The following is a 24,888-nucleotide window of genomic DNA, read 5'->3' as shown; positions in this document are numbered from 1 at the left end:
TGGTATCTTCAGTCTAAAGCCTTTTTTCTCTATGGAATATATGTGGTGAAATTGAGGGTTATATTGGGCAATTATATTTCAGAAAGGTTTGTAAGAGTCTTCCCTTCACCAGTGTGGAAATCATTCCTCTGTTACAGTACATATATGACCAGAGGATGAGTATTAAAAATGTCTGCTCAGGCTCGTCCTCTTCAATGTGGTAGGAGCAGGCCTCCCCAGACATATTCTCTTTTAAAGTCATCTCATCGGGATTGTACTATAAATAAGAATGAAGAAAGGAAGATTCTAGATTCCTTCTCTTTGGAATGATTGAGTTTGATCTTTCTAGCTGTGGTCAGGTCCTAAAGGAAACATGATTTCTTCTGACTCTTATTGGGAAATATTTAATAATTACAATATTTAATTTCCCCAACAGACTATTTTAGAATGCAGTTCAAAACAGTGACATTAAAAAAAAAAAAAACAGTGACATTTTAACTGCACTACAGGCACTTTGAAGAGTCAAGAAACCCTTGTAATACCACCAGACTTCACTGCGGCCTATCTTTAACCCTGTCCCAATAGACCCTTTTAAGGAGAATTTATTGAATTTCAGTGTGCCATGTACAGGATACAATGGTGGGATTCAAAGAAGAAGGCCTGTTTTAATAAGGAGCCCACGGTTTAGTGGTAAAGATAGAAATACACAATTAATGGCCATTTTGGGGAAGGCCTTGAATGCTATGCTAAGGCTTTTGAGCCGGATCCTGTGGGCAATTAGAGTGCTGTGGAAGTTGCATTCTAGGTTGGATGAGTGATAGACCAGAAGAAAACACAAAGTCTGTGGGAGTATAGAAGAGGCAGTGGTTAATTCTGGGTGGAGGAGAGTCAGGAAGGTTTAACGGAAGAGATGACATTTGAACTGGACTTTCAAGGATGGGTCAGATTTGTACCCATGGAGCTAAGGGGAGTAAGCGGAAAAGGACAGGTTATTTCTGGACAAAGGAACACAGTCAAGACCAGCTAGGAGAATGAGGCATGTGGCATGTTTAGCAAAAAAGAGGTTATGGAAAAGCAGTTGGGATAAATTGTGGGGAGCCTTGAATGCTGAGCCAAGACATGGCCTCAGGGACAGAGAGATGTGATGAAGTGGTCAAGTCTTCCTTTGTGCTTCTTCCTGATAGTTCTCTCTGCATCTGTCCCCCTCTCCATTTTCTTTCCTTTTTTTTTCAAAGGTTTTATTTGAGAGGGCGTGAGCACAAGCAGGGGGAGCAGCAGGCAGAGGGAGAGGGAGAAGAAGACTCCCCACTGAGCAGGGAGTTCAATGTGGGCTTGATCCCAGGACTCTGGGACTTAACCGATGAAGTCACCCAGGCGCCCTATCCCCTCCAATTTCATTCCTCACTGCCTTTGCCCTGAGTCCAGCCTGCGTGACCTCTTACCTGGATTGTTCAGCCTCCCACATTGGTTCTTCCTCCTCTTCTCCTCCCTCAACTCTCCCCCCCACCCACAACGTTCTTCTGCATCCGTTTAATCTTCCTGAAGCACGACTCCTCCTCAGAAAGTTTTAGCAGTTCTGTTTCACCAACATCTAAATTTCACGGCAGGGTGTTTTAAGTCCCCCCTCCCCCACTGCCTCCCCCCACGCAGCGGAACTTGCGTATCTGGCGTTATGTTTACTTCTTTCTCTTTCCATGCATCCCATGCTTCCCTTACCCTGTGCCCTTTCAGTGAGGTAGGAGAGCATAGTAGCAGCCAGTGTACAGGTTCTTCAGCCAGACTTCTGGGGTTCAAATCCCACTTCCCTGACACTAACCATATGGCCTTGGGGAAAATCACTCCATGTCACCCTACTTCGATCACCGTGTCGCAGAATGGGGTGTTACAATTATTCGATGAGGCCCCACATGTAAAGTTTTAAGAACATCGCTTAGCTCTGAGTACATTTTCAAATGCTAGCATGCTTGCGATGGTGCTTCCTTTCTGGCTACCTTCACTCGTGCCCTTGCCTTCCCAGATACCCTCTTTTGCTGGTTTCCTAATTGAATTCTGCCCAGTTCAAATGGTGCATCCTGGGCAGCCCCGGTGGCTCAGCAGTTTAGCGCCACCCTCAGCTCAGGGCGTGATCCTGGAGACCCGGGATCGAGTCCCGCGTCAGGCTCTCTGCGTGGAACCTGCTTCTCCCTCTGCCTGTGTCTCTGCCTCTCTCTCTCTCTTTCATTAATAGATAAATAAAATCTTTAGATTAAAAAAATGGTGCATCCCTAAGCTCATATCACTTGCCTTCTCCCCTACTTGGAAGTCCACCTATCTCCTTTTAATTTTTATAATCTATCGCCGTCTGTTTTTGCAATATGGTTATTTCTTTTTTTAAAAAGATTTTATTTATTTATTCATGAGAGACACAGAGAGAGAGAGAGAGAGAGAGAGAGAGGGAGAGAGAGGCAGAGACACAGGCAGAGAGAGAAGCAGGCTCCATGCTGGGGGCCTGATGCGGGACTTGATCAAGCCCCGAGCCAATGGCAGGCGCCAAACCGCTGAGGCCCCCAGGGATCCCCGCAATATGGTTATTTCTTTGTGTAGTTATCTTATCTTCCGTGGCAGATTGCAAACATGGTGGGAGCAGGATCCACATCTGGTTCACTCGGCTAGCTCCCTGGAGCATGCAGATATGTTGCCTTGTCCATGCTAAGCACTAACATCATTAGAATGACTGGCTGACCAGATGCGTGCTTCACAGAGAGCATAGTGGCAAAGGGAAGCTCCCAGCTGGAAAGGCTGAAAGGCAGGGATGGAGTCCAGTTAGGAGACTAGTCATGATCCAGGCGGGAGGAGGCGGGGGCTCAGCAAGTGGCAGGAGACCTAAAACGAGGGGATGGATGAGGGGATGGATCGTTGAGTGTCGAAGAACCCGTGACTACCCCTGGGTCCAAAAATTGGAAACAAAACGCAAAGGGAAAAGGATTCTGTTACATTTTACCTAGCTGGTCCGGGTCTCATCCGTGGTTTTATCTTCTGAGTAATAGTATTAGATTGCCTTTCATCTGTAGATATTAACTAGACCTGTAGACAGTTGTGATGTGTTGATTAACTGGAAGCTCTTTTTCTAACAGAAAAATGAAAATCGATTCTATCTGAAGGAAGTGAATGTCAGCATGTACTTGGTTAATGGCTCTGGTAAGCAAAGCATCGGCCTTGGGGAAAAGAGTGGGTTACACTGAAGGAATAGAAACCATAGTTGTTTTGTTACCAAATAGTGCCTTATTTAATGGAACAGAGGAGTCTGTGTGAAAATTGTGCTTTGACCACAATTGAAAATCAATAACTGAGAACTATAGTGTTTTATCTTTTTAGTCTCCCTCGTTTTCAAATAGGGTGGATAATTAAGGATGTGACTGATTTTTAGACTACAGAAACATCTATAGAAAGATAGGAAACCTAGTGATCGTAAGAATTGCTTTTTTTGGTAGACTCTGTACCCCAAGCTTCCATACTTCACTGAAAAATTCTGAGGACTGTCCCATTTCTTATGTTCATAGAATAAAGTTGCTAACAGGCACCTGACTGGTTCAAGTGGTAGAGCATGGAACCCTTGGTCTCTGGGTCAAGGGCTTGAGCCCCACCTTGCGTGTAGGGCCTACTTAAAAAAAAAAAAAAAGAAAGAAGTTCCTAACATCTTTGTTTTCTTTAAAGTTTTCAGCATTGCAAACAACAATCTGAGCTACTGGGATGCCCCCCTGGGAAGTTCTTATATGTGCAACAAAGAGCAGACTGTTTCAGTGTCTGGAGCATTTCAGATAAATACCTTTGATCTAAGGGTTCAGCCTTTCAATGTGATGGAAGGAAAATATTCTACAGGTAAGAACTGAGCAAGTTTTATTAATAATTTATGTTCTTATGTTGACTAATAGGTGGCTTTTCCTTTGACTCATGGAAATTTAAGCAGTGAAATAGAGAAATATGAATTCACCTCTTGTGACTCTGTTGGAGAGTTCGCATGGCCTTGAGCAAGTTCTGTAAACTCCGTATTTGGCTCATCATTTTGCTCAAAGTAGATTTTTTTTGTGTGTGGACCTGAAACCCATTTGCAGCCAAGTTCTTAAAACTAAAAATTGATGGAAGCTGTCAGCAAGCCTTACTTAAGGTAGAGACACTCTCTGCCAGTTTTTAGTTTGTGGGAAGGATCTTTGAGCAGCTAGGATCTATTTTCTTGGGGCCATCTTCTTATTGGAAATATTTTCATACGCGAATGAAAGCAGTTTGGTCTTATTTTGTTAAGACAAAAGATTACGGTTAGCAAAGCCTCAAATACCATGAACAGTGTTTTGGCCTCCAAAATGATTTGGAGAGTTTTAAAAGCATATGCCAAGGTGAGAGGCTTTCTGGAAGATCGACTCAGGGCTAATGGCGGTATTTGTCAGATTTTTAGTGAAACCTTTTGTGGAGGGCTCATTGTTTATACAAATATGAAAGATGTATTTCCCTTACTGGCTCAGAATCAGATTCTGATCAGTACTGTTCAATTTGGCATTATGAGATTAAAATCTGCACATAGGTAAAAAAGTACATAAAATTCCTTAATTGACTTGTCCTTTGAAACTGATGACTTAAAATTGGGGGTTTGTGGATCACAGCTCTGCTGAGCAGAGCTATTCAAACCATCCACATCCTTTTTAACAATTAATTCTGTGGTTTGGAAGGAAATGTGGTAGCTGTGTTTAAAAGTCAGTATGCCATGAGCCACTCAACCACTTTTGCAGTGGTGCTGGATCCCTGGCCTGACTTGGGTTAGGCCAAAATAAGTTGGGATCTTCTCCCTACCATTCTTGTGACTAGAGAGGTTAATCACACTTAGAAATTTTTTTTCAGGAATTCATTTTCCCTTTTGTTAGTTTTGCTTATGTACTATAATTATTTTGATCCTCTCATAGTTTTATTTTTGAGTCTTTATCAAGCTCCCCTACATTATTACCCTAATTTTAGGTCCAGATTTGTGTTTAGAATTGAAAATCATTTGCAGCGTGATACCAGCTCGAGTCTGTTTATCTAGTCAGCTGAAATAGAGACGAGCTGCATTCTTTCTCGAATTTGAAACTTTGCTTTTTATGTATTTTGAATTCAAAATGGTACCCAAAGGAGTATACAACATTTAATACTGGTAATGAACATGTCATCTATTTGTGGAGCTAGGTTCTTGACCGTGGGTACCTACAGATTCAACATACCGCTAGTATTTGACTGTACAGGGAGGAGGGAGTAGACTTGTAGTAAGGGAAAAGAGTGTTGAATGGATTTTACTGGATCGGACTACTCTCTGAAATAGAAAAGCTCGCCCCTTGTGGGCTGCCAGCCCTGACCAGGTTGATAAATGTAGTAAACATATGCAAATTAGTTAAGAGGTCCCAGTTTCTTGACTTCTGTAGCTGCTAAGATCACATACTCTAGGTCAAGGATCCACAGAGTGTATTTGGAAGGCATGGACAGTAAGTGTTTTAGGTTTGGAGACCACATGGGCTCTGACACCACTCTTCAGCCTCCTGTTGTAGCATGTAAATAGCCAGAGGCAATAAGTAAATGAGTGTGGCTGGGTTCCAATAGAACTTTATTTATGGATGCTGAAATTTGAATTTCATACAATGCTCATGTGTCACAAAAATCTCTTCCTTTTTTGTGGGTTTTTTTGGCCATTTAAAAATGTGGAAAAACCACTTTTAGCTCTTGGGCCAGATTTGGCCTCCAAGCTATAGTTTGTTTTCTGCTCTAAAAGATTCCAGAGCCAGCATGGTTCTAATCCCATGATTAAACCTTTCTCATCTGTTCTCAGTTTCCCAAAAGACATCACTCTAGAACTAAGAGGCTAACCTGGCTATGTATAAATGGATTAGAATTAGCTCTCTTCATTTCTTTCTTTTTTTTTTTTTTAAGATTTATTTATTTGAGAGCATGCACACGTGACCTGGGGGAGGGGTGGAGAGGGAGGGAGAGAGAATTTCAAGCACACTCTGCCCCGAGCGTGAAGCCTGATGCAGGTCTTAATCTCAGGACCCTGAGATCATGACCTGAGCCAAAACCAAGAGTTGGATGCTTAACCAACTAAGCCCCTCTTCACTCCTCTATTTTGGAAAGGACTTGGACTATGAAACACATACACATGTGTATGTGTTTACTCATAGACATAAAAGATATAATGTTCTTTTATTCATACACATGAATTATCTATACATATATAACATATATAACATAGAAAAAAAGACAAGTAAATTTTAATTCTAAAACAATCCATAATTTTCTATAGCTTTATCATTAAAATATACCTGTCTTAATTAAAGTTGACTTTGTAAGAGCATTTCTGACTTTTGAATCAACATCTTTTACTTTTGGACATTCATTTTTTATTATACTCATTATTTGTTACACACTTTTTCTCACCTACAGCCCAGGAGTGTTCGCTGGATGATGACACCATTCTAATACCAATTATAGTTGGTGCTGGTCTTTCAGGCTTGATTATCGTTATAGTGATTGCTTACCTAATTGGCAGAAGAAAAAGCTATGCCGGATATCAGACTCTGTAATACTAATCTATCTGTAATCTCTGTTACAAAATAATAAAGCAAGTACAAGTTCCAATATGCAGTACTGTTCAATTTGAGGTATATCTAGTTGCAGTTCTGATCTTAGAATGGGTGGTGTGGGGGATTTCAAACTCAAATAAATAAAAACACCCTAAAAACTATAAACTACAAATTAGCCACATGATTTTGGTTTCCCCAGCCAAGGAATTTAAAACTGTTATTTCTACAGCAAAAAGCATGTGCAAAATAACCTGGATGATTGGTTCTGTTCTATTGTCTTGAGTTAGTAATGTCCATGTTTTCACTTTATGTATTCTGACCAGAAATACACAGTATAGGAAACTCAATTTGCAAAAAGATTTTTTCCTGCATATAGTTAAAACTGGGACCGCACATTCTACAGTGAATTTGTACTTGCTCCTTTTGTATTTGTGTGTGTGTGTGTGTGTGTGTGTGTGTGTGAGTGATTTTGTTTGCAGGTTAACTTAGCTACTTTGGCATTGCTGCATATTTGACCTATGAGAGATATGCCAGTAGATTTGAACAGTCTAGTATTATGTTCTTAGCAATGAATGCTTTGCTAATGCCTTTTGAATATACTTGTATTTAATGTGGCTGTAATGACAAGAGGTACAAAAGCTGTATACATTTTGGAATAGGTGTTAATCTTCTTGTTTAATCCCTTTTTGAAAAAAACCTGGATTTTTCAGTCTTTTAAATGGCAAGACACAAGACTATTCCAACTGGGCATTTCAATCCATTTTCTAGGTGCTTTAGAGATAATTGCTAGGCTGTGCCAATTTGGGGTGTTAGTCCTTTGTACCTGTAAATTGGCCTCTACATGCACTGCTAAAAATGAATGTAGTTTCTCTTTAGCTTTGCAGTATCCTTTTTGGTGGTAGTATGTTGTATTCTTTTCTTGTTTTCTTTTTCTTTCCTTTCCTTTCTCTTCCTTTCCTCTCCTTTCCCTTTCTTTCTTAAAGAAGAAATGCCAGGATGTCCTAGAACCCAGATAAAGAAGTGCACTTACACTTAGCCATTAATTTGCACCTAACCCAAAAGTCTTGGTCTTCTCTTAGTCCATTAAAAAGTCATCCTTTGTTTCCAGCTTGCATTGATTGCGTCAACATTTACTAATTTGGCTTTCACATTTCAATGGTTCTATGCTAATCAAAACTTAACGTTATTATTGTTCATTATGGTAGAATCATTATTAATTTATGTATTTTGTGCTCTGGGGAGATACACCAGTGGACACATTTACCATGCACCACCTAATGTTTATATGATAAAGCAACACATTTCAGCTTGATAGTTAACACATCAAGTATTTCTCACTGCTTCCAGGAGGTGTTTTTGTTGTTGTTATTATTTTTTTTTTGTTTTTTGTTTTTTGTATTGGAATGGCTGAGTAAATATTAAAAAGTTGTTAATATGCAGCCATATATAGGAAGTTCTTATGTTTTGGGAGTGGGAGATTATATGCCCCCATATACACTAGAAAATGGGATATCTGTGTCCCAAACAATTATTGATGTTGAATTAATTTAGTTGTCTAGCTCTATGCAGCACACACACAGAGGCAATTGCATGTTAGCATGTGTATGTCTGTACAAGTATCTTTCAAGTTATATTAGAGTGGTAAATATTTTCTCCCACTTAAATTTGCTCTCTGCTTAGAGTAGCCTGAAACCCTTACTGGCTCAGAATCAGATTCTTGACCAGTCCCTCCCTTACAGCTACACTGAGCTGCATTGCCAGCTTAAGGCACTTTTTAAGGACTAAATATAAATCTGACTTTTAAAACATATTTTTACTTAAATAATGTTCTAGTGTAGAATTGTTAACCTTATATGAATGGATAATGCTTATGAGAAAATGGGCATCAGATACTTATGAATCAAAACAAAGCAACCTTTTTTTTTTAAACCTAAATTGGAAGCACAGTGGCACTAGCTTAATGCTGTTAATGTTTCTAAAAGTTTTTATATTTAGGTTATATGCCTAATTCATATTAAAATACCTCTAATTAGCACTGTTTTATAGAAAATCTGACTTCATCGAATATTTTTGTATTTTACATGGGCCAGTTCATATACTCTCTTATTTACACTATTATTTCCTATAGCCACATGTTCTTTGTACCTTTTGTAGTTTTGTTTGTTTTACTGGGGTTTATACCTGATGGTTTGACATGCTATTTGGTTCTGGGTGTTTTTCATGTTCTAGCATTTGTATAAAGAAACTGGTCCATGTAAATGCTTTTCATGTTTTTTTCTCAAATGTTTAAACCACTAGTTGATGTATGGTGTTTCTCTTTAGATATTTGCCTGTCCATTTGCTCAACATATTGCTTCTAAAACAAACAATAAAGATTCTTTTATTTCTTAAGGAAATTTGCTCACATTTTTTCCCGTTGGTCAAAGTAAAAATTTTGTATAACTACATGATGACAATTTCTTCCAAAAGGGAAAACATCAGAAAAGCTTAGAAGTGGAACTAAATTATTTCCAAAATATTCTGTGTATTACCATCTGGAAGAGTGGTCCCATACATAGATAGGTCTGTACTGATCCTGGGCTGGTGACAGAATAAGATGACCTAGGAAGCTTGATAGAAAAATTCACATGCCAGGCTCCATTCCTAGAGGATTTCACTTAGCAGGTCTGGGCATGTGTGTGTGTGCACGTGTGTATGGGGGCGGGGTGTGGGTGTGTGGGTGGGTGTGTCAGCTCCCCAGTGGGATCCAGTGGGTAGCCAATCAGGGAACCAGTGATCTAGAATATTTATGTGATAGGAAATGCTTTAGAGTTTCTCTTCACTTTTCTCAACCACTAAGTTGAGGCTGATATTTAATGTGTATACACAGCAGCTGTGCATTACAGCCATACAAACCCAGCTATTGGTTGGTCTGAACCGAAATAGGATTGTGTGTAGTCACTCTCTCAGATCACCCTAAAATACTTGAACCTTTCAGTTTTCACATAGCTTCCCACCCACAAAAACTTGGCAACCTGGCTAGTAACTTTCCTCTGGATTACCCACTTAAGCTATGTGACTGCCAGTTAATCATCACAACTCCCAACTCTGCTGCTAGCTGCTATGTGATTTTGGCCAAGCTGCATAACTTCTGGGGTCCCAGTTTCTTCACCTGGGAGCTGAGGGCTTTAAAATCCTATTCCTCTTAATTTCTGTAAGTGATAGTTTCCAAATGTTTCAATGAAAATTGAGTATTTTTAGAAGGAATCTGATAAGAAGTTACTAGTTATAATCAAGGACATACTTTATATACAGCGTAAAATGTGCCATTTGAAGTTTCTTGCACTTTTCACAAGGAATTCTTAGAAGACTCAGATATTTTTAAGATAATAGCATTTCATCTTAATTTCTTTAAGTAGATAAGGTTATATTGTCGTAGGCTCATTCTCTCCCCACCCATCTCTTTTACTCTGGGTCACTAACTTTCGGCATCAATAATTACCACATCTTGTTTTTGAAACTAGTATAGACATGTTTGGGTAATACTGAATAGCTTCAGGTATCTTCAGATTCATGTGATATACTTCAAACAGTTTGTAGATCTAAAAGGTATATAATAAGATGTCACATAAGAATATGATTCTTCATACTGATTGTTCCAAAGAGAAATTTTGACACAATTGGTTTTTAGGATGAGTTCGTTTTATATTTCATTACAAATGTATATCTCAGCTTTCCAACTCACACTGAAAATTGTATTTGAAAAGTTTGAGCTAACAGATAATTGAGGATTAATAGTATTTTTAATCTACGTGAAACTTTTCATTGAAATTTCAGTGGCCACAAAACTTTATCTTTAAAAATCTTCATGCTTCTGTAATTAACTATTAAGCTCTTCCACAAATACACTGTTCTTTTCCCCAGAAATATTTTCAGTATGGTCTCAAGTGTATATTATGCAAATAAATCAGGTCGAAATGACTTCTATAGAATGAGATTTTTCTTTTCTTCAGGATGTGTTCCTATTAAAATCACTGTTTTCCAAAATTTCTTTCCATTATCTAAAGAACTTTTAAAGGTTGAATTCATAAAATCAATAGTTATTATAAATTAATACTTCACATACTAATTGAGAGCATTTTAAGTAAGTGACAGCATCTAGAAAGATCTTTGTATTAGTGGAATTGCCTTTTTGATCTACTCTGGGAATATTTGTCTTACATGAAAGCCTTATTGGCAGTATTTATGAAAGTCGTTTCAGTACTAGGTCAAATACCCAATTTAGGGAAGAGAGGAGTATGAATCCGTTGCCAGAATAAGAAATTAATCTACTAATGAATTTTTTAAAAACCAAGTTATATTAAATCCAAGGCATAATACTTTATGGTTCGTGTCACCTAATAGTTTATATGCCAGGTGGTAATTGAGAAATTGAAGGGGAGGAGTCGCTAACTGGGTGCTCTTCACACCGTGTATTCCCAAGTCATTTCTGGCAATCTCAGCTATCTGGATTTCTAACAAAACCAAGAAACAAGTAAAAAAGATCATTGAGCTGGTAGCCAAAGCCGGTATCATAAAGTCCATAAACTTCAGGATTGCATCTTGTTCCCAGTTATTGCCCCAGAGGCTAGCTAAAACCTGGCACATTTCTTAAATGTGGGCACAATCAAAATTGCCTAGCAGCCTATTCATTCTTTATTTTGACACAATTCTAATAACCGCAATTATCTGATTTATCAATCCCCAGTAGACTGCAAGCTAGGAGGAGAACTAGTGCAACAAGAGGCAAGGAAATGGGAAACAAGTGGTGGTTCAACATCCCGGCTGCCTTCCCTCTGCAGATATACCTCGTTTGCACGCACCACCCCTTCCCTCCTCTCCACTCTCAGTGAGGTGGCTTTTCCCAGTCCATGCTTCTGAAATCCCATTTCACCAGCCTCCTGGGACACCTTGTACGTTATCTACAGTCGTTGTTTGAGGCTCTTGCCTTCATTCCACCAATGCATTTAAGTCTCTTCCACTCCAAAGATACCATTTCTTGACCATGTTGTTCGTCTTCTAACTCCCTCCCTTGTGTCTTCTAAACTTCTCGGAATCACTACTGAATGTTCCCCATCTCACGTTCTTGATCTCCTAACCGATCACTTTCCATCGTTCCTAAACCGGCAGCAATTTGACTCACAGCCGTACCCTCTAGTCGCTAGATCCGATAGGCTTCTGTAATATTTACTGTTCTCTGTTCTGATCGAAACTGTTTCCTTCCTTGGCTTCTGTGGCACCATTGTCTACCTGCCTTTCCTTTTTCTTTTTCTTGCTCCTTTATTCCTCAAATCTGAGTGTTCCCAAGGGTTTTGGCTCTGATCCTTTTAAAATTGTTTGCCCTTGCTGAGAAATAAATGTGTCCCTGGTTTTCACTACCACTTAGGTTCCTCAACCACTTGGTTGGGACACAGGCATCTGAAGCCCAGAAGGCCCAAAACTGCATGTCTCCTCCCACATATCCCTCCCCACCCTTCCCCCGCCCCAACACGCGAAAATAACTACAAACCAAAACTGAATGCAGGTGTCTTTTCTCCCGTCTTCCCTATCATGATGGGAATGGCACCTGTGTCACCTGATCCAAGTGGGGAATTGGAAGCCTTTTTATTACTTCCTGCCACACCCCCATACCCATTCGGTCAGTCCTGCCTTCTCATTGGCTCTCCAGTCTGTCCCTTTCTGCATCCGCACCTTGTTCACCCAGTTCGGGACCCTGCTGTTGGTCTTTTGGCCTCTAGCAATAGAGACGCCTCCTCACTTCCAGTCTTCCATTTGCCATAACTTCTAAAACAGATACCCTGCCAAAAGTCCCACCGTCCTCATGTTTCCTTCCATCAGGATAAGGCGCAACTACCTAGAGCAGACAGTGCCTCTGTGAGGGGCCCTAGTACCCTTTTTCCCCCTCTTTTCCAGCCAGGAGTGTCTGTCGAGCCACCCTAGCTCTGCCAGCCTGCCCGCATTTCCCCTGGGGTGCTGCCTTGTCCCGTTGGCCCCCATACATCTGTCCCTGCTGTTTCCGAGACCCTCAATGCCCTTCCCCCATTACCTGCGTGGTTAATTCCTACTCGGCCTTCACAGCTCAGCTCCAGTGTCACCACTTTAAACGGATGTGTGTCTTGTGTAACAAGGCTGAGTTGGGTGTGCCCCTGGAATACTGCTGTGATGCTCGGTGTGTTGCCTGCACCCCGTTACGGCACATTTCGAAATTCTGACCCCTGCTTTTCTCATCTGACTCACTGGATGCAAACAGTTATGCCGTCAAGGGCCCCCCTCTCTCTTCTTTCCACTACCGGACCCCGGCTTGCCGCGCCTGGAGTTTGCCTGTCTGCTTTGTATCGTTGTTCACGTGCTTCATTTCAATAGTGCCTCACAATGCGCAGGCTTCCAGGCGTGGTGCTGCTGCCACTTGATAGCAGTTTGCCCCTAGAAGCTCACAGCCTGAGCATCATGGAAAGATTAATGATATTTATCCTTCTGTTTAGGAAATCTGGGAAGTAGGAGATCAGTTTATATGTCTCTCATCCAAAATGCCTATATTTGGGGGGGGGGGCGGGGGGAGGGAAGTCCCTGAAAGCAAGCATATGACTTGGTTATTTGGAGGATGACTTTGGTGGAACCTCTCCTTTGCTGATAAGGAATGCCAGTGATGCGTTCCCTTGGTGTAAAAGACAAACGTGTGTTAGGGAGTGGTGCCATTTTAACTTAACATTTGCGGCTTTGACATTTTGTCATTGTTTTCTGTTCTCAATTGTCCTTTCTCCACGTCTAGCTCAAGACTGCAGTGCCGATGACGACAACTTCCTCGTGCCCATAGCGGTGGGAGCGGCCTTGGCAGGAGTACTTATTCTAGTGTTGCTGGCTTACTTTATCGGTCTCAAGCGCCATCACGCTGGATATGAGCAATTTTAGGACCTGCAGTCCAATCAATTATAAAGAAATACATGCACATAAGATTTTTCTTGCCTCTCAATTTTGAAACACGTTGCTCTTTAAGATTGATATGTTGAAACTTTAATTCTTAAATCAGTCCCAGCATTTTGATATTAAGTCTCTATTAATAAAAACCGTTCTCTTTTATCAGCTTAAAATTAAATACTGTATTCACTGGTCCTGAAGACAGACTGGTTAAAATAATCGGTGTGTGGTGTGTTAAGGTCTAGCCTAAGAAGCCTCAGCCAAATTTTGATCCTAACCTGAGATGCCTTAAGCTTATTAATGTGGCCATTATAAGAAAAAAATATGTAGTTGCCTCTTAATGGAATTAATAAATTTTGTTTCACTACCAGTGTTCTGTTTTAATGTATAAGAACTATCTTGATTTCAACTCATCACAGTACTTTCGCATATAGTTCATTAAATAAATATCGATGTGACATAAATGCCCATCAGATACGCTCAAACTTGGTTTTCAGTTGAATGTCCTCAGGACCATCAACATTTTTTGAGGTTATGTGACTTTTGCTGCTTTCTTTTTCAATTTAAGGATGGACTCACTGTCTCACGCTTGTGATTTTTTTCCCTAGGTAAAAAACAGACCCAAGAGGCCACAACAGAACTTAAACTGGCTTCAGAATTAGAGTTTTAGAAAAATTGTTTCTTTTTCAGCAATAGAGACTGAAAAGACTCCAGCATATTTAACCACTTGCCTTTTTTTTTTCCTTGTGTTTTTCTCTTCTTTGGATGCCTGATTAGCATTGAAAGATAGAAATATTCTATGAACTAATTAGGACAGATTGTGTTGTGTTTCTCTACCTCATCTTGTTGATCTCTAGAGCATTAAAATCTATTTAGTGTTGTCATCAGACTGGTACTTATGAAATGTAAGCTAACAGCAATCTCAGAAGGGAGGCAGTGAAGCATAGCAAGTAGGCTCTTGCTTCTTCAAGAAGGCCCCCGTGGGGCAGAGTATAGATGGGGGGGCGGAGTAGAGAGAAGCTGTTGGCATTAAAATGAGCTAGATAATCAGCTCCTATTGAAACATACCCCTTGTCCTAAGTGCAGTTCAGATATTGAATGTATAGACAAATAAGAAGAAGCTCCTTCATCAGTGGACTGGGGCAGACTTTCACACTGAAGTGATTATTTTATTAATTCATTTTGTGAATATATTGACTTGTTCAGAATTTCTGTAACTCACTGATTACAGCATCTTAGTACCCAGCTATCTGTCTCTGAAGGCTTTCTGTGAAATGCACTGAATCCTTCCAATAAAGACTATGGTTATTACTGAAATTCCTATACTCGGAACCTCAGCAACTGTTTTTTGTTTTTCGTTTTGTTTTGTGTTTTTAATGAATGACTAAAGTGCAAAAGGAGCAAAAGATAAAATTAGAGGAGAAAGTGCAAAGTTATCACTCAATCATAAATCAGACCAACTATCACATCTTGTTAATTGCATTAGGGCTTATACTTGGAAAGAGTGTTAAAGATTATCAACTCTAACCCTGTAATTTCACAGAAAAGGGGGTGACTTCACTGAGGTTATATATCTGGTGGGCCACAAAACCATTATTAGCATTTTGGTAACAGTTGTCCCAAGGAAATCTACTCACTAGTCAAAATAGTTTAAACATGCAACTATGAGATCATAAGGGGGTACTTTGAGATTCTGTACTAACTACTTTCAGTACCTAACACCTGATGTCAACTTAAAGTATTTTTTGAAAGTCCTGAATATTGGCTTTTGATCTCTGCTTCTTTAAAACCTAAACCCTGGATGGGATCACAGACCTGGGGGGAAAGGAGGAAGGAATTAACACTTGTTGGCCACCTGCTGTGTGTCAGATGCTTTAGAAATATAATTGTATTTAATCCTCAAATAGCTTAAGTCCAGGTATCATTATCCCCCTTTTACAGATAAAGAAAGTGAGGCCCGGTTTAAATCACTTGATGAAGGTCCTTTAGCTGGTTATGGAAGTAGCCAAGATCCCAGCTCGGTTCGATCTGAGTCCAAAGCTCAAAATCTACATGCAGACTGCCTTCTTAGTGGTCCCAGAATGGACTACGACGTGTTGGATTTTATTATTCTTCCAGGCCACTGCTCAGCTACAAATAATCGTATATAACCTGACAACTACCTAATGCCCTTAGGGAGAAAAAAATTATACTGCATTTTCTTGATCCTAAGTCCTTTTTAGCTTAAATTTTATTACTCATACCAAATTCTCATTTATATAGTGATGATAGTGATGGCAAGGGAGAAAGGGAGTGGGAAAATACACAGGTGGTGTGTTAAGGGTAGATGATACCTCTTTTCCCTGGTGCCATTAGACAATTAAACATAAAATCTTCCCATGTTAGGCAAGCCCACATGTTTCCTGGTTCGTCCATTAACTTCTGCCTTTTGTACTGAGGAATTAGGTGTGATTTGAGATTACATGATAATGAGAGATAGAGGAGGATGGGTTCCGTACATGTATTTGGGTGGATATGGAGAAAATAGGGACATGGAGGTAATGCTATTAAAGACTAATCTGTGTTCATTTTCAAAATGCTTGTTTCTTGTTGGCTTGTTTCTGCTTAATTGCATTCTTTACTAACTTCCTTGCTCTCTGTCTGTTCTTTTCTAACAGCTGAAGAATGTTCTGCTGACTCTGACCTCAACTTTCTTATTCCTGTTGCAGTGGGTGTGGCCTTGGGCTTCCTTATAATTGTTGTCTTTATCTCCTATATGATTGGAAGGAGGAAAAGTCGTACTGGTTATCAATCTGTGTAATCAATTAAACCTAGTGCTTTTTTTTTTTGCCATCAGAAGTTATATTTCCATTGGCTAGATGCCAGGAAATGCTATGCGATGGATTGTTTAAGCTATGCAGACTGACCTCAGTGAATTGCTAGCTAACTTGGGCATGAGTAGCGCTTATTTAAGACAAAAATGTATTAGGACCAATTTCTTTTTTTTTTCTATTTTTTCTTCCTTTGTTAAAGTGTAATTGGAAGAAAAATTGTGGCTTAGACTATGTTTTTGAGTGAAAAATGATTTTAAGCCTCTGGATTCAATTATGAAAGCATTTCTACTGAAGAATAATTTTCTGTTGCTGCTACTTGTATTTTGCTACTTTATTTGACGGTATTTGCAAAATCAAAGCTGTTAGAGAATTTAACTTGCTTGGGGAAATAAATTCAAAAACATACTGAATTCCTTTTCACTGGTGGCAAGCATAAAATTTGGTTCATAATAAGACTTCCTTTCCTCACCTCCTGATCAGAATTGTTTAAATCTGTTTAAAAGAGAAAGAAATGGCTTCTCAATATTGTGCTTAATAGCAAAAGTCTGCCTGTTTTTTTCATTACTGTTAGTGGCAACTATATTTTAATAAGGATGTCTCTCATTTTATTTATTTATTTTTTGCCTTCTGGAGTTTGGAATATATTGATTATCTCAGACTTGATATTTATGCTGAAGGATGAATTAAGATCTTCAGCTTTTTTTTAAAGTGTTGATATAGGATTGATTATTTTTTTTTAGGGTTATGATTTAGAATGTTTTTCCTTAGAGCCTTAACTTGTCTAGAAAGTGAATTCATCCACCAAAAAAAAAAATGCTTCTATACTTTGTGTGCCTCCTGCACTCTCCCATTCCCTATATGAATAAATTCTAATTGACATTTTTCAATGTATTGATTTCTTCTTTCTTGCAGCAGCAAGTGCTAACTCTAGAGGCTAGTGGGTTCCTAAGTGTCATCAGTCAGATGGCTGCCTAGCCAAAGCTAGACTGGGATTATACTATAAATTTGTTGATCTTAATTGAAACATCCCTGTAGGGACCTCTAATGGCTCTGGCTTCTGGAGTAAGGTACTAGAGACCATTCATCCCAGGGCCTGCTTGGTTGGCTAGGCTGTTGAATTGCCCTTTGATTTGGAAGCACAGTGTTTTATTTCTCTAGGGCCCAAATGGCTACTTTGCATACCTGTTATTAGCATAAGGCAGATGTTTATTTTACCAGGCTGTTTTGTCTCTAACTAAAAACAAAAGTCTCCAAAGATCTGCCTTTGCTTCAGAAATGTCCCATGGATTAAAAAATGGAGCCTAAACTTTAAATAAAGTTAGTTTGCTATGAAATCCAAGGATTAAGTTCCAATCTACCTCTCAGCACAATGCAGATGCTCACCACTGTGTTGCCGCCGTTAACTGATGCCAGAACTCTTTGCCAATAACTGGAATTAGAAAATTTTATTACAAGGAAGAAACTTCATCAACATCTTTCTTTACTGTCTTACCTATATGTTCATCTTGAAAGCATCTATTCCAACATGGCATAGAGTCAGATCGCTCAATTGCATCTTCCTTAGAACTCTCTTGCTCTGACTTGCAGATTCAGGCTCTCCTCTATTTGCTAAATATAGAAAGAAAGTTTTCTTTTAAAATGTTCTCCTCTGAAAACAATTGCTTATTTGTTATTTGGTCAAAATGATGGCACCATAAAGAATAGGGGCTTCATTTCAACAAATATTTTTGAGATGATTGTCTGGAAAGCCAGATTGTGTAAACTCAGCTTGTGACCTTGTGAAGTATATGAACTGGAAATTCAGATGGATTCAAAATAGAGGTTTTGCTTAAAAGTTTTCTGCCTTCTGGGTTGGAGACTAATAGCACTACTTCTTCATTAGGTGTCATGGCTTTATCTTAGATAATTAGCAAATGTGCTTAATTCTCGTTTGAGAATAAAGATTAAAATACAAAATATTGATAGAGGGTGAAAACAAGAGTGGCTTTAATTCCAATAAAATATGGGAAGCTCCAAATCTATGAACTGAGGATTCTGTTAGCTTTGCTCACTGAGTTCATTTTTCTGTCAGTACAACAGTGAACCAGACAACAGGACTTTGAACTCATGGGTATAAAGGATAGTTTTTCACCTAAGCTTCTTTGGAAGAACTGATACTTGCTGCTACCTAAAGTTTTGGATATATCAATTTAGTGAACTAATCAATACCTGCAAAATAAAGCATACTGTGTTATTTCTGTTTAATCTGATATGTGTGATTTTTAGACCAGTGGATTCAAAGATAATAAAGATTATATAATCCATATCACTATGGATAACTTCATTTTTATTCCATGTGCTCAGCCTTAAGAGCTTGGATTGATTTGTATAATCTAAGTTCCTCAAATTCTAGTCTTTTGAATTGTCAGTAGGAATCGTATGATTTCATAGGTCTGCAAATTAACCAAGCACCATCGGGAAGAAGGCATTAGGAACCTTTAGTACAGACACTTCAAATACGGGAGCCTATGTGGTCGTGAAAATTCCAAGAAAACATTGAAAATAAAATATGGAAATCTAACGAATGTAAGAGCTTCTTAATAAATGTACTTTCAGCATATGTCTGTTTTTCCTTGATGAACTGTACTCATTGTTGAAGTTCATTCCATTTTGAGCAAGATAGACCTTGAGAATATGGCAGGGGTGGATGCGGAGCTACCCATTTTCTGCAAATTTCTTTAGATTCTTTATAACCCAGTCTAATGCTCAAATGTTCTATCATTGGATGAAATAACAACACACTTCTTTTTACATAGGGCGCATTGTGGGTGGCAGAGGGAATTGAACATTGGTTCTCTCTATAGCTCCTGAGTAATAGGGCTTCATTTTCTGATTGTTGGACATTTAATGGATATTAAGTTTTTTTTTAAAGGCCTTACTTGCATTTGAGGGACTGGCAAGGGGGTTTGTGGTAGAACCCATCTTTCTTAGCTTCTTTGCTGACTGTACTTCACAATTCTGTACCTCACCGGGCCTGGAAAAGAAGCACTTGGAGATTATTGGCAGCGACAAGAGTGGTTCTTTAGAACTGTGAGAGGAAATATTTTATTTTCTCTTTGCTTTTATTCTCTGTATGTATTTTGATGGCAGTGTAAACTTGAGTCCCTTTGTTTCAAGAGATATGCATAAGAAACAGGAGACATCTTGGAATACGATGCATTTTTAGTATGAAAAAGCAGCTAGAGTTGCAGTGAGCAGTTACAGAGCTGTGCACTTTACACACATCATTTTACTTAATTTTCATAGCCCCTCTCTAAGGTTGCGTGGTATGGTTCCCAGTTCACAGATGACGTGACTAGGTTGGCTACTTAACCAAAGTTGCACAGGAAGTAAGTGACAAAACTGACATTTGAGCTCATCTCTGTCTGCCTTCAGAGATCATGCTCTTTATATGTATATATATAATATTTATAATAATATAAATAATATTTATTTATTGGAGTTCAATTTGCGGACATATAGCATAACACCCAGTGCTCATCCCACCAAGTGCCCCCCTCAGTGCCCATCACCCAGTCACCCCAACCCCCCCACCCACCTCCCTTTCCACTACCCCTTGTTTGTTTCCCAGAGTTAGGTGTCTCTCATGTTTTGTCACCCTCACTGATATTTTTACTCATTTTCTCTCCTTTTCCCTTTAATGCCTTTCACTATTTTTTACATTCCCCAAATGAATGAGACCATATAATGTTTGTCTTTCTCTGATTGACTTACTTCACTCAGCATAATACCCTCCAGTTCCATCCACGTCGAAGCAAATGGTGGGTATTCGTCATTTCTAATGGCTGAGGAATATTCCATTGTATACATAGACCACATCTTCTTTATCCATTCATCTTTCGATGGACACTGAGGCTCCTTCCACAGTTTGGCTATTGTGGATATTGCTGCTAGAAACATTGGTGTACAGGTGTTGCGGTGTTTCACTGCATCTGTATCTTTGGGGTAAATCCCCAAGAGTGCAATTGCTGGGTCCTAGGGCAGGTCTATTTTTAATTCTTTGAGGAACCTCCACACAGTTTTCCAGAGTGGCGCACCAGTTCACATTCCCACCAACAGTACAAGAGGGTTCCCCTTTCTCCACATCCTTTGAACATTTGTTGTTTCCTGTCTTGTTAATTTTCCCCATTCTCACTGGTGTGAGGTGGTTTCTCACTGTGGTTTTGATTTGTATTTCCCTGATGGCCAGTGATGCGGAGCATTTTCTCATGTGCTTGTTGACCATGTCCATGTCTTCCTCTGTGAGATTTCTGTTCATGTCTTTTGCCCATTTCATGATTGGATTGTTTGTTTCTTTGCTATTGAGTTTAATAAGTTCTTTATAGATCTTGGATACTAGCCCTTTATCTGATAGGTCATTTGCAAATATCTTTTCCTATTCTGTAGATTGTCTTTTAGTTTTGTTGACTGTTTCTTTTGCTGTGCAGAAGCTTTTTATCTTGATGAAGTCCCAATAATTCATTTTTGCTTTTGTTTCTCTTGCCTTCATGGATGTATCTTGCAAGAAGTTGCTGTGGCCAAGTTCAAAAAAGGTGTTGCCTGTGTTCTCCTCTAGGATTTTGATGGATTCTTGTCTCACATTTAGATCCTTCATCCATTTTGAGTTTATCTTTGTGTATGGTGTAGAGAATGGTCTAGTTTCATTCCTCTGCACGTGGCTGTCCAACTTTCTCAGCACCATTTATTGAAGAGACTGTCTTTTTTCCAGTGGATAGTCTTTCCTGCTTTGTCGAATATTAGTTGACCATAGAGTTGAGGGTCCACTTCTGGATTCTCTATTCTGTTCCATTGATCTATGTGTCTCTTTTTGTGCCAGTACCACACTGACTAGATGACCACAGCTTTGTAGTACAACCTGAAATCTGGCATTGTGATGCACCCGGCTCTGGTTTTCTTTTTTAAAATTCCCCTGGCTATTCGGGGTCTTTTCTGATTCCACACAAATCTTAAGATGACCAATATCCCTAGTGAACACAGATGCAAAAATTCTCAACAAGATACTAGCCAATAGGATCCAATAGTACATTAAGAAGATTATTCACCATGACCAACTGGGATTTATCCCCGGGATGCAAGGCTGGTTCAACACTCATAAAGCAATCAATGTGATAGATCATATCAACAAGAGAAAAAACAAGAACCATATGATCCTCTCAATACATGCAGAGAAAGCATTTGACAAAATACAGCATCCATTCCTGATCAAAACTCTTCAGAGTGTAGGGATAGAGGGAACATTCCATAGCATCTTAAAAGCCATCTACGAAAAGCCCACAGCAAATATCATTCTCAATGGGGAAACACTGGGAGCCTTTCCCCTAAGATCAGGAACACGACAGGGATGTCCACTCTCACCACTGCTCTTCAACATAGTTCCAGAAGTCCTAGCCTCAGCAATCAGGCAACAGGAAGAAATAAAAGGCATTCAAATTGGCAAAGAAGAAGTCAAACTCTCCCTCTTTGCAGATGACATGATACTGTATATAGAAAACCCAAAAGACTCCACCCCAAGATTGCTAGAACTCATACAACAATTCAGCAGTGTGGCAGGATACAAAATCAATGCCCAGGAGTCAGTGGCATTTCTATACACTAACAATGAGACTGAAGAAAGAGAAATTACGGAGTCAATCCCATTTACAATTGCACCCAAAAGCATAAGATACCTAGGAATAAACCTAACCAAAGAGGTAAAGGATCTATACCCTAAAAACTACAGAACACTTCTGAAAGAAATTGAGGAAGACACAAAGAGATGGAAAAATATTCCATGCTCATGAATTGGAAGAATTAATATTGTGAAAATGTCAATGTTACCCAGGGCAATTTACACGTTTAATGCAATCCCTATCAAAATACCATGGACTTTCTTCAGGGATCATGCTCTTAACCACTATGCATTCTGCTTTCTAAGGAACAATAGATTTAAAAATATATGCCTTATATTAAATGGGTAGGGAAATCTGTCTTCTGTACTCTTCCATCCTGTTTGCGGTCATCCTATAAATGTTCTTCAATACTCTTAAAATAACTTGAGTTTTGTCCAGCCCACTCGAGGGGCAGACGGATGCTGTGGCAACACGCCTTTCAAAAGATCAAGCCAAGGCCAGTTTGTGCTGTGCCTCATCAGTAATGGTAAGCCCTGAATGTCACTTTTTTTTTCCAGAGGAGCCTCATCTAGTTATTCTGATCACGTATCATCATCCTGCCCTCAAACTGTTCTGCACCGTGAATCATTTTAACTGTGCATTAGTGTGTTTAAGAGACTAAATGGAACTGTCTCTCTCTTCACTTTGCCTAAATTAATGCCGTCCCTCCCCGCCCCAGCCAACTCCCAGCCTTAAGTGCAGTGTAGCCATGACACCCAGCAGTCCTTGCTACGTGCTCCTGAGCTCCGTTATGTGGTTCCTCCTCTCAGATCTAGGGCGTTTTTGAGAGGATTTCAAGAAATCTATACCCACATACTTAAAATTTCCAGCCCTGTCTGCAGTGCTCCCCCTTCTTACCTCATCCACTGCTCTTCCGTACTCACTCCACTCCAGCTAGACCAGCCCTCCTGCTATTTATTCCTCAAGGCCCCTGAGGGCCCCTGCACCTGCTCTGACTTAACCTGAAACAGTCTTCCTCTAGCTATCCTCAAGGCTCACTCCGTCATCCTACTCAGTTCTCTTTCCAAACGTCATACAGTCAGTGAAGCATTCCCTGACCACCCTATTTAAAATAGCACTCCCCACTCCCAACCCCCGCTTTTCATTCCCCTTACTCTGCTTCACTTACCGCTTATCTGTCACCATCTGACATACCACACATTTTACGTGTGAACCTGTGTTTCAGGCATGGCTCCCCCTAGAAGGTAAACTTCATGAGAGCAGGAATTTTTGCTGTATCTACTACTCTGTCCCAGTCCCTAGAATGATGCCTGGCACAGAGTTCACACTGAATAAAGATTTCTTGAATGTACGAGTGGTCATCTTGTGCCATAGCTAAACATTTATTAGGGGCTTAATACTTCCTTTCATCAGTTCTAAGATGCCAGCAACTGTAAGATAGATATGCCAATTAAACGGTTGTGCCATTGGTTTCGAAGGTATAAAAATGAACAAATATACATCTGAGAATTGATATGTGCCAGGCACTGTAGAGAGTGCTGGATGTGGATTATGCCATCTACCTTTCATCCATCGACTGCATCTGGGCTTCAGACCCAAGCGGTCGGAGCCAGAGCCTCTCAGTTCTCGGCCACGACAGCCTCCCTTTGGTACGACCTACTGGTTCTTGTGTCATTCTCAGTTCCCAAAACAGAAGTCTCTACCTCTGGTTGCTATAATTTTCACTTTTAAAGCAAATAATATTTAGCATTCACTTTCTTTTCTTTAAAATGCTACATAGTAGAGCATGGCAGATGTGTGAGAACAGGATTTGAATCCTGGCCCTTACCACACAGTGGCGGTATGACCTTGGATTTCACTTCTAAGCCAAGGTTTCTCCATCTGTAAAATGGAGATGATACTGTTACCCATATTGTAGGGTTTTAAAGAGAACTAAATAGCTTGAGGCCACCAAATACATCAGAAGGCAATCAGCGTGGGCTTTTTTAATGATACAGAGAAGAGCATTCTTTCCAAAGATGATAGATGTCGAATGTTTAGACAAGATCACAGACACAGGAAATAAAGAGATTAGGGCTGAGATAAAACCTTAGGAATGGAAATTCACTCAAACTAGGTTTAAAAGAAAAAGAGGAGTGAATTATGAAGTTACAGGGTAAGTCTCACAGAATCCAAATCAAGGGAGTACATCTGGGACTCAGAGGAACAGAGAGTTAAATTATAAAGCGTCAACTGAGAGCATACACAGATGATGACGCCCTGGGAAGTTCAGAAAAAGATGAATGAGCGATAACTTGCACTGCATTATTAGAATGTGTTTGAAAGCCAGAATCAAATGTTAGATGGGAATAAGAATAGACCAGCAAGATTTTTTTTTTAAAGATTTTATTTATTTATTCATGAGAGAGAGAGAGAGAGAGAGAGAGAGAGGCAGAGACACAGGCAGAGGGAGACGCAGGCTCCATGCACCGGGAGCCCGATGTGGGATTCGATCCCGGGTCTCCAGGATCGCGCCCTGGGCCAAAGGCAGGCGCTAAACCGCTGCGCCACCCAGGGATCCCTATTTTTTTTTTTTTAATTTTCAGTTAGGATACTTTTAATGGTGACATTCACTCTTGGCCCTGGTACAGAAAATTGTGCATACCAACATACTGTTGAGTGTGAAAATAAAAATTTGAAAACAATCTAAATGCCCAATAAGGTAGAACTAGTTAAGTAAATTGAAATATTGACGTGAAAGAATGTTATGCGGCCATTCAAAATCACATCCTCCGGTCGCCAGGGTGGCTCAGCGGTTGGGCGCCTGCCTTCGGCTCAGGGTGTGATCCCGGCATCCAGGATGGAGTCCGACGTCGGGCTCCCTGCAAGGAGCCTGCCTCTCTCTCTGCCTCTCTCTGTGTCTCTCATGAATAAATAAATAAATCTTAAAATAAATAAATA

The 24,888-nt window shown here is 39.8% G+C and overlaps 1 protein-coding gene across 4 annotated transcripts in view; it reads left to right on the top strand.

Moving 5' to 3' along the window:
- LAMP2 (lysosomal associated membrane protein 2) overlaps positions 1-18,899 on the top strand; it is a 39,050-nt gene extending 20,151 nt beyond the window's left edge. The window contains exons 7-10 of one of the 4 annotated variants that reach the window (XR_011998088.1): positions 3,093-3,156; positions 3,673-3,837; positions 16,145-17,484; positions 17,574-18,899. Coding sequence is in view for 3 of the 4 variants with exons in the window: in XM_026017916.2 (XP_025873701.1) it covers positions 3,093-3,156; positions 3,673-3,837; positions 16,145-16,287 (372 nt within the window). In the remaining variant the exon portion in view is untranslated. Of the gene's footprint in view, positions 1-3,092; positions 3,157-3,672; positions 3,838-6,414; positions 8,951-13,341; positions 14,805-16,144 lie in introns of those variants that run through there. The other 3 variants (XM_026017916.2, XM_026017918.2, XM_026017917.2) reach the window with 3 other exon arrangements.
- The last annotated feature ends 5,989 nt before the right edge of the window (positions 18,900-24,888 follow it).

Source organism: Vulpes vulpes, chromosome X (assembly GCF_048418805.1).
Source record: "Vulpes vulpes isolate BD-2025 chromosome X, VulVul3, whole genome shotgun sequence".
In the NCBI taxonomy this organism is placed as follows: Eukaryota; Metazoa; Chordata; class Mammalia; order Carnivora; family Canidae; genus Vulpes; species Vulpes vulpes.
This window is presented reverse-complemented; position numbering and strand designations above follow the sequence as displayed.